Raw genomic sequence first — 19,172 nt, 5'->3', positions numbered from 1 at the left:
CATTTATCGGTGGTTTTATCCCCGCTTCTAACCTTGTTCCCGCCCCCTCCCCACCACCGCCCCCTCCCCCCCACCCCACCCTTACAGGGCCATCTGTTACATGCTTCATGTTGTTCTTTCACACAATGCTACCCTTGTTCTGCTATTATTACATTCTGCTTTCTTCCCTTTATGCCACTATCAGCACCATATTTAGCACTAACCACTACCATTAACACTCCCTTTGTCCTTTAGTTCATGACATCTTTGACAATCCCTCCTTTGTCCCCACCTATCACTGGCCTTCTATCCAGCTCCACCTGGCCCACCTCCCTTAAACAGTACAAATCTCATCACATTTCCACTTCTCTTCAGCTCTGAAGTGGAAGTATGATGACTTGAAACGTTAACTCTGTTTCTCTCTCCCAGATGCTGCCAGAACTGCTGAGTTTTTCCAGCATTTTCTGTTTTCGTTTCAGATTTCCAGCATCTGCAGTATTTTGCTTTTATCCTCTTTCCATGCAGTTTGCTTGGACCCTATATCTCAAAATTCCTTGGCCCATTCTTGTGCAACTTTCTGGATTATAGAGTAATCAAATTTGATAGGGCCTCAAAAAGGATGCATAAGGGTTTCAGCAGTAGACTGTCTGAGGTTGAAGCAAAGGTTGACAATGTTGTGGAGGTTGAAGTACAGAATCTTAGCGGTGGATAGACTGTAGGTTATGAAACTCAGTTCAGGGTCAAGAGGGAAAAATGCCCCTGGTTCAACTCATTATTGCTCAGAAACTGCCACACAACCATGGTAGATATCCACCTCTGGGGAGTCATAAGGTTTATTTCTGAGACCTTGAAACCAACGCAGTTTGAGGGGCTTCCTGTGCTAGCACACACTGAACATTCTGATCTCCACAGATAAAACATCATCCTCAAAGAACAGCACCAGCTGAGAGCTAACTCAGTGCTCCCACTGACACTGGACCTCAAAATAAAATCCTACACACTCATCTGAAATCGCATAGCTCTTACTGGAACACATACCACACCTGCAAATGTGACAGTCCTACCTCTCGATGGCACGCTTCCTGGTTGACTGCAAACATTAACAACCACAAACTGGTAACTGATCCAAGTGGTCAAGTCTAATGTTTCGACCTTCTATGGAAAATCTGACCAACCCACAACCACTTGAGGATGGGCTGGGAAGATGTGGCCACTTGCTTCACAAGTAGAACATGAGTAACAGCTCAAATTGTGACTGTGGCCATCCAGGTCAGACCATCACTCACACACTGAATTTCTGCCCTGAGAGAACCATTCCTGGTGGCATCACAGCCATTCGCACCATGCCAGCTGTAGTCATTGAATGGATTTCTAACCTTGACATCGAGCTACTGTATAACACTGCCTCAGCCAAACAGAAAATATGCCAATAACTGTGCAAAACTCAAAGCATTTTTAATGAATTTCTGCAAAGGGCAAAATGTTCAGGTTCAGCAATTTGATCAACTGTTGGTTACTACCACAGCATCACCAATGCAGGTTGTGCAAGAGATTGGAGCAGCTTAGGAAACGGAATTGGCTTTTGAAACCTAAAGCATAAAAATTTATTTACATATCACTTTAACCCCAGGCTACAATTTCAAAAATAGTATTCCGGTTTCATGGCTGATGAAAGTTAAATATTCCCAGTAAAATGTCTCAATTATGACAAAAGGAGTTGCCCATAGTAAAAAATGTCTTAGAAATTTAATCCAAAAGTAGCTTTCCAGAAAAATAAGGATGCATTAATATTTTCTTCCCAATTATGACATTATTTTGTGTATACATGTTTCTACTTCATTTTGAATGTGGATGCCTAGTCAGAAGATCGCAGTGTGAACAAGGTGCGATAGGGAAAGTGTTGTCGGAAGCAATTATAACAAAATAATTAAAGTAAATGTAAGAGGGTCAGATGGAAATTTATATCCCTGCATTATTTAGTAAAAGGACTAAGCTGGCAAGTTTGGCTTAAATTAGCGTTTGTTATTTTTTTCCCTCTCATTTAAAGTGTCATTGGTGAAAAATATTCCCATAAATGGAGATGAATAACTTTAAAGGTTCAATTTTAGACCCACTTACATCTTGGTGGTTAAGCACCAAAACTAAAAGATAACTCAAATGACTAATACAGATCAATAGCAGGAATGCCACAATTTCAATGTGATCACCATTTTGTTCCACTGTTTGACATTTGCTGAGTGTTTCAATTAATCTGGTTTAGAAACCATTATAAATCAATGAGATCATAGAAGGTGTTACTATTATAAAAGTTTGCTTGTTGCAGCATTAATGAACTCAACTCATGATGCTTTAAATGATCATCACAAAGTGAAGAGTAGCAAAGAAAAGCTAAATGCAGCATTGTGGTTGAAATTTCACTTCATCCCCTTCCCTCTTCTAATTGATTCCCTGGTGCTGGTCACCATCCAGACTTTGCCAAAATGGCCATGGTTACAAGTGAGTCTCAACAATTATTGGAAGACTAATTAATCATGGACATCACTGGGAACCCTAATCCAATCCTCACCAAACTGCACTTCCAGAAGGAGCTGAATAAAAATCTGCAGTAGGAACTCTGCCCAATCCTTTCCCCTCTCACCCAAGTGTAATGTCCAATGGCTGACATTAATTAACTCAGCACAAACTAGGAATCAGAAGATCTCCTGGTTCTCCTGCACTCAAACTCAGTAAGCTTTTGGGAAACCCTACAGTCAGGCTTGGATTTCATGTCATCTTTTCTGTCTACCTGTAGGAGGCAATAAAACAGAAAATAAAAAGTGGTCAATTTTAGAAAAATCGGAAAATCTCTCCTCAATTCCCCAAAACAATCAGGCAAACTCCAGAAAACCACTGTTAGTCATGCTACACCTTTAGAGAGTAGAAACTAATGCACATTCCTCTACCCTCTTAAACCCCACTCACAGGTTCAATTGTTTTAGGATTAAGAATGGGAAAAAATAATCTCCAGATGTCAGACCTGAAGTTGCAAACCCATTAAGTCTACAGGTGTTGGCTGTCTTGTACCTCTTCCATGTGGCTGTTCTTTACGTGTGTAAATGCGGACAAGTTATTTAATTGGGTGGGTGGGAGGAAACGACATAGGTGATGACAGCCAAAACCAATCCTATCTTTTCCCAAGGTGTCGAGAAATAAATGCACACCACCATTCCAGCAGTACATTGATAAGAAATATGCACATGAATTTTTAAGCTCTCCTTAGATCTGAAATGTAGTTTCCATAATGCCACAGATATGTTCCGCATAGCAGAGGTTTAATTTCAATCAAAATTAACCAAATGCATTTCTTTAATTCCTATCGCAAAACTTCAACTAATGGTTGCAGTCTTTATAAAATAATCTTAAATAGTTTTGCGGACACTGTAAATCAAATCAGGTTTTGAAACCTGATTACAAATTTCACTTCACATTTCGTAACTTAAGGAGAAATTGCACAGGAATAGCCATGAAGCAAATCAGAAAGCAAAACGAAAACATGCATTGCAGCAAATCCATTTCCAAAAAGATTAGTATTCCTAACACCTACCATGAGATGCAGAGATGCAGAAGGTGAAATGAATGGCAAATACCAGTACTACAGAATGAGTGCGTTAGGCAGAGGAGACAGGAAAAAGACAGAATCGAAATTTAGTGACATCACACATAAAACAAAACTTGTATACAATGAAGAACACATCAAAAAGATGTATTACCCAGATAAAATAATACAGAAGATCCTGCAGTCCTGCACATACAACAAAGAAAGTAATTCACCAGTTTTAACTCCAACACATTGGTAATATGGTTCTGAATGTACTATTAATCAAGGATGTTTAGAGAAGTTCATCAATTTTGTCTGGATGAAAATTTCAGCAAAAATATTCTTGGTTTACTTTTTACTTTTAAAAATCATCCTTGAATGGACAACACGTTAAAAAAAACCCTAAATCTTAAAGTTCATCAGCAACATTATGCCAACTTACTTTAACCTGTGCCAATATTTTGTCCCTCCAATCTCAATAAGAAAAAAAATTGACAGGCATTTATGACTTTTAGAAACAGTAATTTAGTTGCTGCATGTATAGGGCCACAAACATTGGATAAACACAATAAATAGTAGTGACACAAAAAGGACTTGAATCTTATGCTTTGATTAATTTCTGCCACAGGTTAACCTGTGCAGAAAAAGATTCTAAAGTGAAACCAATGCTGAAAACACAAGATATCAAATTTTAAAACCATCCTGAAAATTAGTGCATACATTGACATTATGTATGAAATAAATAGGACAATTATCCAGGTTGGTACACTATGACTCAAACCAGAGATTCTAAATAAGTAATTCACTGTTTGAAGAAATATGAAGATTCTTTCAAAATCAGAAAGAAATTACTTGTGCTGTGTCTGGTTTATGACTATGACTGGCATTGTTTCGCGCCCACACAGGCAGCGATAGAAAGATATGTGATATGGATTCACACATATGGGAAGAAAATGTGTCAAAAATCTTGATAGTGTTCTGATTGTCTACAGCTGTATGGTCACAATCAGACTGCATGTAGCAACCTGATAGTTGTTTATAAACATTTGCATTTCTGCCATGTATTCAGTTAGAAATATGAATTTAGCAATGTAGGCACCATGGTCCTATTTCATTTCTCTATGACACACGCAACAGCCAGCCAGGTAGAGCTGACAAATTGATCACCAGCACACAGGCCTCTTGTAATTCCCTTTTTCATCCGGGAAAAACATGAGAGATCGGCCTGGAGCAACTTCTTACCAACTGAACTTTTATTTACGTTATATGCCTTCTGTCCTCTACACAATGCTCAACATCACATTGCAGCCAAGCATGGGAACTGCTTCACAGAATCAATATGAGCAATTCTAATATTAACAAATCCAATTTTCTTTACAGATTTCTTAAAGACAGAGACGGACATAGGAACAGAAATTAGGCCATTCGGCCCATCGAGTCTGCTCCGCTATTCAATCATGGCTGATAAGTTTCTCAACCCCATTCTTCCGCCTTCTCCCCGTAACCTTTGATCCCCTTACCAATCAAGAACCTATTTATCTCGGTCTTAAATTCACTCAATGACCTGGCCTCCACAGCCTTCTGTGGCAATGAATTCCATAGATTCACCACTCTCTGGCTAAAGAAGTTTCTCATCTCTGTTCTAAAAGGTTTTCCCTTTACTCTGAGGCTGTGCCCTCGGGTCCTAGTCTCTCCTTCTAATGGAAACATCTTCCCCACGTCCATTCTATCCAGGCCTTTCAGTATTCTGTAGGTTTCAATCAGATCCCCCCTCATCCTTCTAAACTCCATCGAGTATTGACCCAGAGTCCTCAAACGTTCCTCATTTGTTAAGCCTTTCATTCCTGGGATCATTCCCGTGAAGCTCCTCTGGACCCTCTCCAGGGCCAGAACATCCTTCCTGAGATACGGGGCCCAAAATTGCTCACAATATTCCAAATGTGGTCTGACCAGAGCCATATAAAGCCTCAGCAGCCATCCCTGCTTTTATATGCTAGTCATCTCGAAATAAATGCCAACATTGCATTTGCCTTCCTAACTACTGACTCAACCTGCAAGTTAACCTTAAGAGAATCCTGGACTAGGACTCCAAAGTCCCTTTGCACTCCAGATTTCTGAATTCTCTCCCTATTTAGAAAATAGTCTATGCCTCTACTCTTCCTATCAAAGTACATGACCTCACACTTCCCCACATTGTATTCCATCTGCCACTTCTTTGCCCATTCTCCTAACCTGTCCAAATCCTTCTGCAGCCTCCCCGCCTCCTCAATACTATCTGTCCCTCCACCTATCTTTGTATCATCTGCAAACTTAGCCAGAATGCCATCAGTTCCTTCATCTAGATCATTAATGTATAAAGTGAAAAGTTGTGGCCCCAACACTGGCCCCTGCGGAACTCCACTAGTCACCGGCCGCCATCCTGAGAAGGACCCCCTTATCCCCACTCTCTGCCTCCTGCCTGACAGCCAATCTTCTATCCATGCTAGTACCTTGCCTCTAACATCATGGGCTCTTATTTTACTGAGCAGCCTCCTGTGCGGCACCTGGTCAATGGCATTCTGGAAGTCCAAGTAGTCCAAGTAAAACAGCTTTATTATTAACTTACTGCCTAAAATATAGGGATGCAGTCCATAACATTCATGAGGACGACTTTTTAAAAAAAGGAGTCATAATAACACTTAAGGAAGCATCAGTCTAACCACATGACGTATTACATCACATCTGATTAAATTACTACTGAATGAAACCACAGGCAATCTATTTTTCAGTTGATCTCAGTAGTAAACTGGGTAAAATTCTTTCCATTTTGTCATATGCTTAAAACAAGTCCATTTTTTTAAGTTTAAGGGCTTCTACATCTACAAGTATAACCATTAGGCTCTTTGTGTGTACAAAGTGGACTGGTTTCTTCTCATACTACTGACATTGCTGTTCAAGTTAGTGACAAATACAGTAGAATTGAAATGCTTTGTAAGAAAAGCTGAATATGTAATTACTGCAGTGAGTTGTCACCCAATACTTCCTCTGTACACTACATTCCAAATAGGATAGAAAAAAATCTCAAAGTCACCCTTTAAAAAATACAATGTTGTACTAAAATAGAATTTTTCAAGGATTTTAGTTAGGATTTGGTACATTATAAAATTCAAATCAAAAAGCTGTTTGTTCCTCTATTATATTTTGTTAAAAATCCAAATTAAACTCTTACAAATTGATAGACAAATGGTCCTTGGTTTCCTATAATTTTATGTTTTTTTCTAAACATTGCAGTGGGGATTTTGATCATTATCACACTTACAAATATTATTCAACTTTGAGATGCATTATATTTGACAAGTTTAAATGGCACCCATTTCTTTGCAAATATTTAAAATGAACTGAATTTGACACACAAAAAGTATTTGAGGAAAAATGCAGATGCTGGCGAGGTATGCATGAAGCAACAAATTTGGGTTGGGCAGACACATCAGTAGCAAAGTCAGAAATACTAACTGGATCACATTACAGTTTACGTCAATAAGTTGCCACAACATAGGTTATTATATTTTCTCCAGTTGTAATGCATTGGGATTTAAATTTAGACACTAATGCATTATATTTGACTTGCTTTAATTTCAATGGAAGATTTATAAACAAACTTGATTACTATTTCACATTATATATACCTTTGGCTTTGACATTTTGATGTCCAAACAAGTCTTTTCTGTCCAATAGGCTAAATTACCATAGCTTGTTATTTCACAACATATCCAGGCAATAGCCCAAATAACCAAAAATGTGTTCACAAGCCAGATCAGGTTGTTAAAAGACAGCCAATTAAGTGCCTTAAATCAAGTTTACATACAATATTATATTCCAACTCTTAACCTAGATGTGTGAGCCCTGAAATACTAGTACTTGAAAATTATCATACTCGCTCGAACCTGCATCTGTAAGGCAGCTTTCAAACTTGCAAATAAATACAAGTTGTTGTTTTCGTAAAATTGCAATCATGCAGCATAGCACCAGGACAATATTATGTATTTTTTTAGGGGGAGGTGGTGGCAGAGTGGTCACTGGACTAGTATTACAGAGACCCAGGGGTAATGCTTTGGGGATCTGGGTTCAAATCCCCTGGAATTAAAAAGTTGATGATGACCATGAACCGATTTCCAATTGCTACAAAAACCCATCTGGTACATATGAATTAGGAGGAGTTGGCCCCTCAAGCCTGCTCCACCATTCAATAAGATCATGATCTGGTTATAACCTCAACACCACATTCCTGCCTACCCCCAACAACCTTTCACCCACTTGTTAATCAATAATTTATCTATCTAGCTGTGCCTTAAAAATATTCAAAGACTGCCTTCTGTGGAAGAAAGCTCCAAAGACTCACAAAAGAGAAAAAAATTCTCATCTGTCTTAAATGAGCAACCCCTTATTTTTAGAACTGTTCTGTATTCTCCCAAAACAGGAAAAACATCCTCTCCACATCCACCTTGTCCAGACCCCTCAGGATCTTATATGTTTCAATCAAGTCGCCTCTTACTCTTCTAAACTCCAATGGGTACAAACCTAACCTGTCCAACCTTTCCTCCTAAGACAATCCACCCATTCCTGGTATTGGTCTAGTAAGCCTTCTCTGAACTGCTTCTAACACATTTACATTTTTCCTTAAATAAGGAGGCCAGTACTGTCCACAATACTCCAAATGTAGTCTCACCAGTGCCCTGTCCAACTGAAGCACTACATTTGTAATCAATTCCCCTCACAATAAATAATAACATTCTATTAGCTTTCCTAATTACTTGCTGTACCTGCGTACCTTTTGTGTTTCATACACAAGGACACACAGCACCCTCTGAATCTCAGAGCTCTGCAATCCCTCACCATTTAGATAAGCTTCTTTTTTATTATTCCTGCCAAAATGGACAATTTCACATTTGCCCACATTATACTCCAGATCTTTCCCCACTCACTTAACCTATGTACCTTCCTTATGTCCTCTTCACAATTTACTTTCCGACCTATCATTGTGTCACCAGCAAATTTAGCAACCATTCCTTTGGTCCCTTCATCCAAGTCATTTATACAAATTGCAAAATATTGAGGCCCCAGCTCTGACCCCTGTGGCACACCACTTATCACATCCTGCCAACCAGAAAAAGATCTATTTATGTCAACTCTCTGTTTCCTGTTGGCTAACCAATCTTCTATCCATGCCAGTATGTTACCCAGTAGACCATGAGCTTTTAATTTCCGCAATAACCTTTGATGTGGCACTTTATCAAATGCCTTCTGGAAATCTAAGTACAGAACATCCACTGGTAAGAACTCCAATATACTGGTTAAACATGATTTCCCTTTCACAAAGCCATGTTGACTCTGCCTTAAAGAAAAACAAAAAAATGCTGGAAAAACTCAGCAGGTCGAGCAGCATCTGTGGAGAGAGAAACAGAGTTGACATTTCAAATCCATATGACACTTCTCCAGAGCTGAAGAGAAGTGGAAATGTGATGAAATTTATAATGTTTAAGGGGGGTGGGCCAGGTACAGCTGGATAGAAGGCCAGCGATGGGTGGGGAAAAGGAGAGGTTGACAAAGATGTCATGAACCAAAGGACAAAGGGAGTGTTAATGGTAGTGGTTAGTGCTAAAAAAAATGTGCTAATAGAGGCATAAAGGTTACAAAGCAGAATGTGATTATAGCAGAATAAGCTATTGTGTGAAATTGTGTGAAAGAACAACATGGAATAAATGACAGAAAGCTCTGTGGGGGATGAGGAAAGAAAAGGATAGAAAATGGGATAAAAAAGGGAAATAAAACCACGGATAAATGAATAAAAATAAATGGATAGAAAAATAAAACTGAATGTAGAAAAAAGGGGATAAGGATGGAGGAGAGAGTTCATGGCCTAAAGTTGTTGAACTCAAGTCCAGAAGACTTGTAAGGTGCCTAATCGTAAGATGAGGTGCTGTTCCTCCAGTTTGCCCTGAGCTCCACTGGATCATTGCAGCAAGCCAAGGACGGACATTTGGGCATGAGAGCAGGATGTTGTGTTGAAATGGCAAGCGACCAGAAGGTCTGGGTCATGCTTGCGGACAGACCGGAGGTGTTCTGCAAAGCGGTCACCCAGTCTGCGTTTGGTCTCCCCGATGTAGAGGCCACCACATTGGGAGCAGTGGATGCAGCAGACTAAATTGAAGGAGGTGCAAGTGAAGCATTGCTTCATCTGAAAGGAGTGTTTTGCCCCTGGACAGTGAGGAGAGAGGAGGTAAAGGGGCAGGTGTTGCACCTTCTGTGATTGCATGGGAAAGTGCCGTGGGAAGGGGATGAGGTGTTGGGGGTGATGGAGGAGTGGACCAAGGTGTCCTGGAGCGAACGGTCCCTACTGAATGCTGACAGGGGGGGTTGACGAGAAGACGTGTTTGGTGGTGGCATCATGCTGAAGTTGGCGGAAATGGCGGAGGATGATCTTTGAATCCAGAGACTAGTGGGGTGAAAAGTGAGGACAAGGGGACCCTATCATTGTTCTGGGAGGGTGGGGAATTTGTAAGGGCAGATGCGCAGGAGACGGGCCAGACACAGCTGAGGGCCCTCTCAACCACAGAGGGGGGAAACCTCGGTTAAGGAAGAAGGAAGACATGTCAGAAACGCTGTTTTGGAAAGTGGCATCATCGGAACAGATGCAACAGAGGCGAAGGAACTGAGAGAATGGGATGGAGTCCTTACAGGAAGCAGGGTGTGAGGAGCTGTAGTCGAGGTAGCTTTGGGAATCGGTGGGCTTGTAACGAATATTAGTGGACAGTCTATCACCAGAAATAGAGATAGAGAGGTCAAGGAAGGGAAGTGAATTCCCAGAGATGGACCATGTGAAACTGATAGAGGGGTGGAAATTGGAAGCAAAATTGATAAATTTTTTCCAGGCCCAGACGAGAGCAACACAGTCATCGATGCACCGAAGAAAGGGTTTTGGGAAGGGGCCTGAGTAGGACTGGAGCAATAAATGTTCCACATACGCCATAAAGAGTCAGGCATAACTGGGACCCATTGCTACACTTTTTATTTGGAGGAAGTGAGACAAGTTTAAGGAGAAATTGTTCAGTGAGAGAACAAGTTCAGCCAGGCGGAGGAGAGTGGTGATGGATGGTAATTATTTGGGCCTGTGTTCAAGGAAGAAGTGGAGAGCCCTCAGGCCATCCTGGTGGGGGATGGAGGTGTAGAGGCAGAGGTTAGGGCTAAGTGCCCTCCTACAACATCTTTAATACCAGCTTCTAACATTTCCCTATGACAGATGTTAGGCTAACTGGCCTGTAGTCTCCTGCTTTCTGTCTCCCTCCCTTTTTGAATAAAGGGGTTACATTTGGTATTTTCCAATCTCATGGAACCTTCCTCAAATCTAGGGAATTTTAGAAAATTAAAACCAGTGCGTCAACTATCTTACTAGCCACTTCTTTCAAGGTCTTAGGGTGAAGTCCATCTGGACCTGGGCATTTGTCAGCCTGCAGCCCAACAATTTGCACAATAACACTTCCCTGGTGATTGTAATTTTCCCTACATTCCTCCCTCCCTTCAGTTTCCTGATTTACAGCTATTTCCAGGATGTTATCTGTGTGCTGTATAGTAAACACTGACGCAAAATTACCTGTTTAATTCATCCACCATCTCCCTAATTTCCAACATCAATTTTCCAGTTGCACTTTCTATCCGACCAATGCTCACTTTGTTCTCTTTTCATATTTAAATATCTATAGAAACTATAGAATCTCTAGCTATCTTTCATTATGTTACCAGCTAGCTTTCCGTTGTACTCTTAATTTCTTCTTGCTGTTCTTTATCTTCTTTCTAATTTCTGACCTGTCACCTATCTTAGTGCAATTATATGCCTTTTCTTTAAGTTTGTTACTGTCTTTAATTATTTTAGTTAACCACAGATGGCAGGTCCTCCCCTTGGAAATTTTTCATTCTCGTTGAAATGTATCTGTTCTGAAATATCCCTTTAAATGTCTGCCACCGAACCTCCATTGACCTATCCCTTAACCTCATTTGCCAGTTCACTTCATCTGGTTCCACTTTCATGCCCTCATAATTGCCTTCATTTAAATTTAAAATACTCACCTTGGACACATTCATCTCTCCCTCAAAATGAAAGAAAAATTCAATCATATTATGATTGCTGCTACCTTGGGGTGCCTTCACTATGAGGTTATCAATTAATCCTATCTCATCACACAATTCCAGGTCTAGAATAGCCTGCTCTCTGGCTGGCTCCAGAACATGCTGCTTGAAGAAACTATCGCAAAAACATTCTATGAACTCTTCATCTATGCTACCTTTGCCCATCTAACAGGCATAGCTAATGTTCTTTAGAGAAGGAAATCTGCCATCCTTACCTGGTCTGGCCTACATGTGACTCTTGCAATGGGGTTGACTCTTAAATGCCCTCTGAACAAGGGCAAGGGCAATAAATGCTGGCCTAGCCAGTGATGCCTACATCCAATGAACGAATAAATTATGTTCAATCACATCAAACTGTACAATGCTTAAATTTAAGAAAAAAACAATGAATTCAGATAAGTGCAGATCTATCAATGAGTGGGTGGTTGGGGTGATTACGATCAGGATTTTAGACACTGCAAACTCATTGCACTGTATACACCAAAGCAGGTTGAACACTTAAACACAATGAACGTATCTCGATATATATTTATACGTGATTGTAAGTAACAAAATATGAAGGGCCTGTCGCAGCCATTGGGGAACCCATTGAGTTAGGTCAGCAACTCCAAAACAGGCCCAGCAATGACAGACTAAACACTTCATTCGTTTTGCTTTCAGCCTCAGTGATCGCAGAAATTCTAAGCCAGGAATTACCATTTTCTTGCTCTCGGTACCTCGATTTGCCTGGCGAGACATTTTCCTGCAGTCTCAGGGCTTCTAATCGTCTCTCCGCTCCTTAATGAAAAAATCCTCACCGCAAGATCCCAGGAAGGCAGAGTTACACATGCGCGCAGCCTCCCAATAGGTGCTGGGAGATGTAGTCTCTTCCCGCGAGCTCAACAAATAGCGTCCCCGAGAATGGAAAGGCAGCAAGGACTACAACACCCAGAGACCACTGTGGTACTATTATGACGCTGTTGGACTACAACACCCAGAAGCCAGTGCGTGGCGACTCAGACTATTTGAGCGGGGGGGGGGGGGGTAAGACAGAAAATTCTCGAAATATTCAGTAGGTCCGGTAGTGTCTGTGGATAGAGAAATTGTGTTAACGTTTCAGGTTTGTGACTTTTCATCAGAACTGAGTAAAGTTAGGATTGTAAAAGCTTTTGAACAAGTGAAAAAGGAGGGGTTGTCGGAAGAAATCATAAGGCAAGGAGTCAAGTGTTGCCAATCCTCCAGGAATTGAAGATCAATCTCCAGAACACTGCTGTGTGCAATCCTGGAGAAAATAGTGGGGACATTAAAAAAGATTGTATCTTGTTGTTTTCTTTAAGCTTTTTTTCTTACCAAGTATAAAAATATTGAAAATGGGATTGTTGTTAGTGATGCTTGTGAGGTTCACATCTTTCGGATGTTGCTGTCAGGATACAAGAGCCAGGTTCACAGAAGCAGAGCTGGTTGCACAATATGAATGACCAAGTTACGTGTAATTATCTGTCAAAGCTGTGGTTGTAGGGTGTATTATAGTAAAACCTGAGCTTTCAATGAGCTTTATAAATAGAGGCCATAACCAAGTACAAAAAGAGTACAAAAGCCATGAAGTTTTGCTGAGCCTTCATAAAACATTTTGACCTCACTGTAAATTAGGTTCCCAATTCTGGGCATACGAGGGTGTGAAGGCTTTCTAGAAGGTTTAGAAGAGATTTACTAGAATGGCTTCAGGATTGAGGAGTTACAGAGAATCTGGAGTTGAAATCTTTAGAGCCAAGAAACCTGAGGGAATTTGAAGAAGGTGTATAAAATTATGAAGAATTAGAATAAATAGAAACTGTTTCTAATGGCTGAAGGATCACTAATTAGATGGCCCAGATTTAAGGTAATTGGCAAAAGAATCAGAGGTGACAGGATGAGTGGTTAGGATTTATAATGCATTCTCTCCCTGAGTTTCAAATTAGTGTTCAAAAGGAAATTGGATAAATACTTGGAGGAAAAAAAAGTATAGGGAAAGAGCTGATGTGGGGTGTGGTAGGATTGATTGGATTTCTCTTTGTGAAAGAGCTGGCACAGACTTGATGGGCTGAATGGCGTCCTTTTTGTGTTCCACTATTCTATACGACCAAAAGGGCAATGCAAAGGCACTTGATGGAAGCTGTTGAGGGTTAAAAGAAAGGAAAAGGGGCTCAGAAATGGGAGAAGCACCAGGGCCTTGATCAGAATCACTTGTGGACTGAATGGAGGTGTTATCTAGCTTGCGTTTGGTATGTTCAATGTAGAATAGATCACAACATGAGTAGAAAATACAGTATATTAAATGGAAAATAAATACAAGCAAATCACTGTTACATTTGGAAAAGTGTTTGCCTGCATTGCAAGGTGAGAAGAGAGGAGGAAAAATGGCTGGAGTTGCTTCTCTAGTGCTTACATGGAAAGGTGCCATGGAAAGGGGGGGTATTGTTAGGGGTGACCGAAGTCAACCAGAGTGTTGCAGAGGGAATGGTCCCTTCCAAATGCTAAAAGGGAAATGGAGGGGAAGGTGGTGGCATCAAGTTGGAGGTAGCAAAAATGGTGGAGGACAATCCATTGAATGTGGAAGGTAAAGGGGAGCCTTATCATGGTCCTGGGTGGGAAGAAAAGGGGTGAAAGCAGGTGTGTTTAATAGAATGGACATGGTCAAAGATCCTGTCAACCATGGGGGTGTGGGGAGGGGAGCAATCCTTGGTTTTGGAAAACGGAAGACATATTGTCAGCATAAGTGTAGGAGGTTGCAATTTCCAAACAGATGTGATGAATTAGAATGGAATAGAGCCCTTGCAAGAAGCTGGATGGAAGTGTAGTCAAGGTAGCTGTGAATCCTAGGGATTATATTAGTTGAAAGCCTATCTCCGTAAAGGGAGGCAGAGATGTCAAGGAAGGGAAGAGTCAGGGATGGACCATGTGAAGCTGAGGGAAGGATGGAAATTGGAAGCAAAGTCAACTGAAATTTTCCAGTTCAAGGCGAGAACAGGAAATGGCACTAATAGAGTCACCAATGCACTTGGAAAAAGAGGTGACGGAGGCAGCCTGAGTAAGACTAGAACAAATAATGTTCCACATATCCCACAAATGCAGTCATAACTAGGATCCATGTATGTACCCATTGTAACACCTTTTATTTGGAGGAAGTGAGTGGTGCTGAAGGAGAAGTTGATCAATGTGAGAACAAGTTCAGGCAGGCTGAGGATGGTGGTGGGGTTGGGGTGAGGCCATTGTTCAAGGAAGAATTAGAGAGGTCTCAGACCATCCTAGTCGAAGATGGAAGTGTAGGTGGTTAGGATGGCCATGGTGAAAAAGAGACAGTTAGGGGCAAGAAACTGGAAAATGTTGAAGTGACGAAGTTGTGGTGGTGAAATGCAAGAACACAGGGGTCAAGAATGGGTTTGTGAGGAGGGATGTGACAACAGTAGCTTTGAAAAGAAGGGGGACAGTAGATGTGAAAAGGGAATCATTTTCAACGTTAGCTTGTACGATGGCCTAAAACCGTATAGAATTTTACCAGCAAATGTCAATCTAGAATTTTTTTGTTTCAATGAAATGGAAAGTTAACATGAATACAAGAAAACAAACTTCCATTTCAAACAAAAAACCTTTTTTGTATTCAGTTTGCATTTCATAAATTAATGGGACAGTAATGATCCTGGAATTTAATATGTTAAGGTTTTCATGCATTGACATTGTGTAATTTATGTTGTTGCTGTAATTTACAGGTTGTGTTACTTGATGTTTTAGGATGAATATTTAGTTATCATGGGTTGGAAATTCCTTGAGCTGTTCTTCACTCCCCCACACCCAGGAATCCCTTGCATATATCAATTGATTCTGTCTGTTGTACTTTTTAATCCTTTTCCCAATTAGCTTTTATGTAGTTCCTTGGTTCTGTCTTCCATAGCCCAAGCTTCCCACAACTGATTTTCAGAACAAGATAAAACTACCAGGTTTAGCTAGATTAGCAGTAATGAATACCTTTTTCCCCTGAATCTTAATGCCTTCTTCAGTCTATCTGTGCTTGGAAATGCTGCGACTCAGAGCATTGGGAGAAGTGTGCTGCCGAAAAACTATGTAATGGCTACATGTTTGAAGGCATGCTTGTAACACAGCATCATCATAACAATTTCCCTCTTTAATTGAGGATAAGAGGCTTACAATGCCAGAGAGAGGACCAAAGGTTGTGTACTAAACTTGCCATCTTGACACTTGTTGAGGAGGTGCCTGGAGTTGGCAGAAAACTAATGGAGCTGGGCCATAGGTTGAGGTGAGATAGAAGGAAGGCCCTGCGGTCGTGAGATTCTAAGGGCATATTTCTAGCATTTCAGCAAACGGTGCTGATGGGGCTGGGGAGGGAAGGGTGGCTGGAAGCTCAGGAAGTTGGCAGGAAGTTAGCATTGATGGTTTGTGGCTTTTGAGGTTTGTATAATTCAGGGTGGAAGATGTGCCTCCATGTTGAAGGTTGTAAGGTTCAAAGAATGGTTCACATCTCCCAATGGTTCCACTGGTTGCAGTAAGGAAGCATGTCTCAGCAAACTCACCTGAAAAGATCAAGATGCCCCTAATTCTCCTCCTTTTTGTTTCCCACATTGGTGCAACATTGGCAGCTGTAGGGAAAAGCCTTGAGGGGCCAGATTTAACAGCTGAGGATGCCTTGGAGGGAGCAGTGTCAGATCCTTGCTCTGCACCTAGCACTGGTGCAGATACACATACTTGTAAAAAATTCTTTAATGGGATGTGGGCTTTGCTGGTTAGCCCAGCATTTATTGCCCATCCCTAATTGTGCTTAAGAAGGTGGTGGTGAGGTGCTATCTTGAACTGCTGCAGTCCACATTGCTGTTAGGAAAGGAATTTCAGGATTTTGACCAGTAACAGTAAAGGCAATATAGCTCCAAGTTAGGATGGTGTGTGGCTTGGAGAGGAACTTGCAGGTGGGTAAAGCTCCCATGCATCTTCTGCCCTTGTCCTTCAAGGTGGTAGAGGATTTGGAAGGTGCTGTCAAAGGAGCCTTGTTGAGTTTCTGCAGTACATCTTGTAGATTGTGTGAACTACTGCTACTGTGTGTCAGTGGTGGTGAGTGAGTGTTGAAGGTGGTGAATGGGGTGCCAATCAAGTGGGCTGCATTGACTTGGATGGTGTTAAGTATTGTTGGAGCTGCAGTCATCCAAGCAATTGGAGAGTATTCCATCACACTCCTGACTTGTGCCTTGTAGATGGTGGACAGGCTTTGGGGAGTGAGGAGCTGAGTTATTCGCCACAGGATTTCTAGCCTCTCACCTGCTCTTGTAGCCACAGTATTTATATGGCTGGTCCAGTTCAGTTTCTGATCAAAGGTGACTCCCAAGATGTTGGTAGTGGAGGACTCAGCGATGGTAATGCCATTGAATGTCAAAGGGAGATGGTTGTATTTTCTCTTGTTGAAGATGGTCATTGTTTGGCACTTGTGTGCCGCAAATGTAGCTTACCACTTAACAGCCTGAGCCTGAATGTTGACCAGGTCTTACTGCAAGTTGTCAAGGACTGCTTCAGTATCTGAGGAGTTATGAATGGTGCTGAACATTGTGCAATCATCAGCAAACATCCCCACTTCTGACCTTATGATGGAAGGAAGGTCATTGATGAAGCAGCTGAAGATGGTTGGCCCTAGGGCACTACCCTGAGGAACCCCTGCAGTGATGTCCTGGGACTGAGTTGATTGACCTCCAACAGCCACAACTATCTTTCTTTACGCTCGATATGACTCCAACCAGCAGAGAGTTTCCCCCCTTATTCCAATTGACGCCAGTTTTGCTAGGACACCCTAATGCAACACTCGGTCACATGCTGCCTTGACAGCACTGTTGACGCCCCCTTCCATGGCTTTGCTGATGATTGCAAGTAGATTGATGGGGCAGTAATTGGTTGGTTTTGATTTGTCTTGCTTTGTGTGTACAGGACATACCTGGGCAATTTTCCAGCTATGCTGGAACAGCTTGGTTGGGGCACAGCTAGTTGTGGTGCACAGATTGTCTGTACTATTGCTGGAATGTTGTCTGGACCTATAGATTTTGCAATATCTAATGCCTTCAGCTGTGTATTGATATCACATGGAGTGAATTGAATTGGCTGAAGACTGGCATCTGTGATGCTGAAGACCTCATGAGTTGGATCATCCACTCAGCACTTCTGGTTGAAGATTGTTGTGAATGCTTCAGCCTTATCTTTTGCACTAATGTGCTGGGCTCCCTCATCATTGAGGATGAGATATTTGTGGAGCTTCCTCCCCCAGTGAGTTGTTTAATTGTCCACCACCATTCACAACTGGATGTAGCAGGAATGCAGAGCTTAGATCTGATTTGTTTGTTGTGGAATCGCTGAGCTCTGTCTATTGCTTGCTGCTTATGCTTTTTTGCATGTAAGTATTCTGTGTTGTGGTTTCATCAGGTTGACAGCTCATTTTTAGGTATGCCTGATGCTGCTCTTGGCATGCCCTCCTGCACTCTTCATTGAACCAGAATTGATCCCGTGGCTTAATGGTAATGGTAGAGTGGGGGATATGCAGGGCCATGAGGTTACAGATTGTGGTTGTATACAATTCTGCTACTGATGGCCTCATGGATGCCCAGTCTTGAAGTGCTAGATCTGTTTGAAATCTATCCCATTTGGCACGGTGGTAATGCCACATAACACGATGGAGAGTATGAAGATTGGACTTTGTCTCCACAAGAACTGTGCAGTGATCACTCCTACTGATACTGTCATGGACAGATGCATCTGTGATAGGTAGATTGGTGAGGATAAAGTCAAGTATGTTTTTCCCTCTTGTTGGTTCCATCACCATCTGCCACAGACCCAGTGTAACAGCTCTGTCCTTTAAGGCTTGGCCAGCTTGGTCAGTGGTGGTGCTGCCAAGCCAGTTTAGAAGAATGAGTAGTTTTCTCATTGAAACATACCAGATTCTGAAGGGCCGAGGTGGTGCAGGATAGATTCAGACCTCCCACCCTTGGACGCAAAAGGTGGCGGGGACTCTGTCCCAGTTGTGTCATTAAATTTTAAGCCCTCAGCCCCTCTCGCCGCATTACCCCCATCCACTCCCCATGTGACTTCCATGTCACTGTGCCAAATTAATACCCTCCACCTATCCTCATGGCTCCTTATAGCCCCCATGAGAACTTAATGCCAACTCATGCCAACCAAACCAACACTGTTGACCCTTATACCCTTCATGCCAACTCACCCAGTATCAACCATGGGAAGACCCCAGGAGCCATGCTATATGAAATAAAATAAAGGTTTAAATATTAATGACAACCTTCACTATGTTTAAAAAACACTATCATTCATGAAAGCCCATTCAAAATTTTTACATCTCCTCAAATGCTTAATCCTTTATAAAAACAAACTTCTTCATTACCCCACACCAAAGACAGCTGATCCTTTAATAACCTCTTTGAGCTGGTTATCAAACTGTGAA

The 19,172-nt window shown here is 41.6% G+C and overlaps 1 protein-coding gene across 3 annotated transcripts in view; it reads right to left on the bottom strand.

The window, feature by feature from the left end:
* The window catches only part of trappc3 (trafficking protein particle complex subunit 3), a 45,312-nt gene extending 32,753 nt beyond the window's left edge, over window positions 1-12,559 (bottom strand). For all 3 annotated transcript variants that reach the window (XM_041212664.1, XM_041212662.1, XM_041212663.1), the window contains exon 1: window positions 12,413-12,559. In XM_041212664.1, the coding sequence (XP_041068598.1) occupies window positions 12,413-12,454 (42 nt within the window). In that variant the 5' untranslated portion in view covers window positions 12,455-12,559. The remainder of the gene's footprint in view (window positions 1-12,412) is intronic.
* Window positions 12,560-19,172: the final 6,613 nt, after the last annotated feature.

The sequence above is a fragment of the Carcharodon carcharias genome, chromosome 19 (genome assembly GCF_017639515.1).
Source record: "Carcharodon carcharias isolate sCarCar2 chromosome 19, sCarCar2.pri, whole genome shotgun sequence".
Lineage (NCBI taxonomy): Eukaryota > Metazoa > Chordata > Chondrichthyes > Lamniformes > Lamnidae > Carcharodon > Carcharodon carcharias.
The sequence above is the reverse complement of the archived record's forward strand: the minus strand, read 5'-3'. Positions and strand labels throughout refer to the sequence as shown.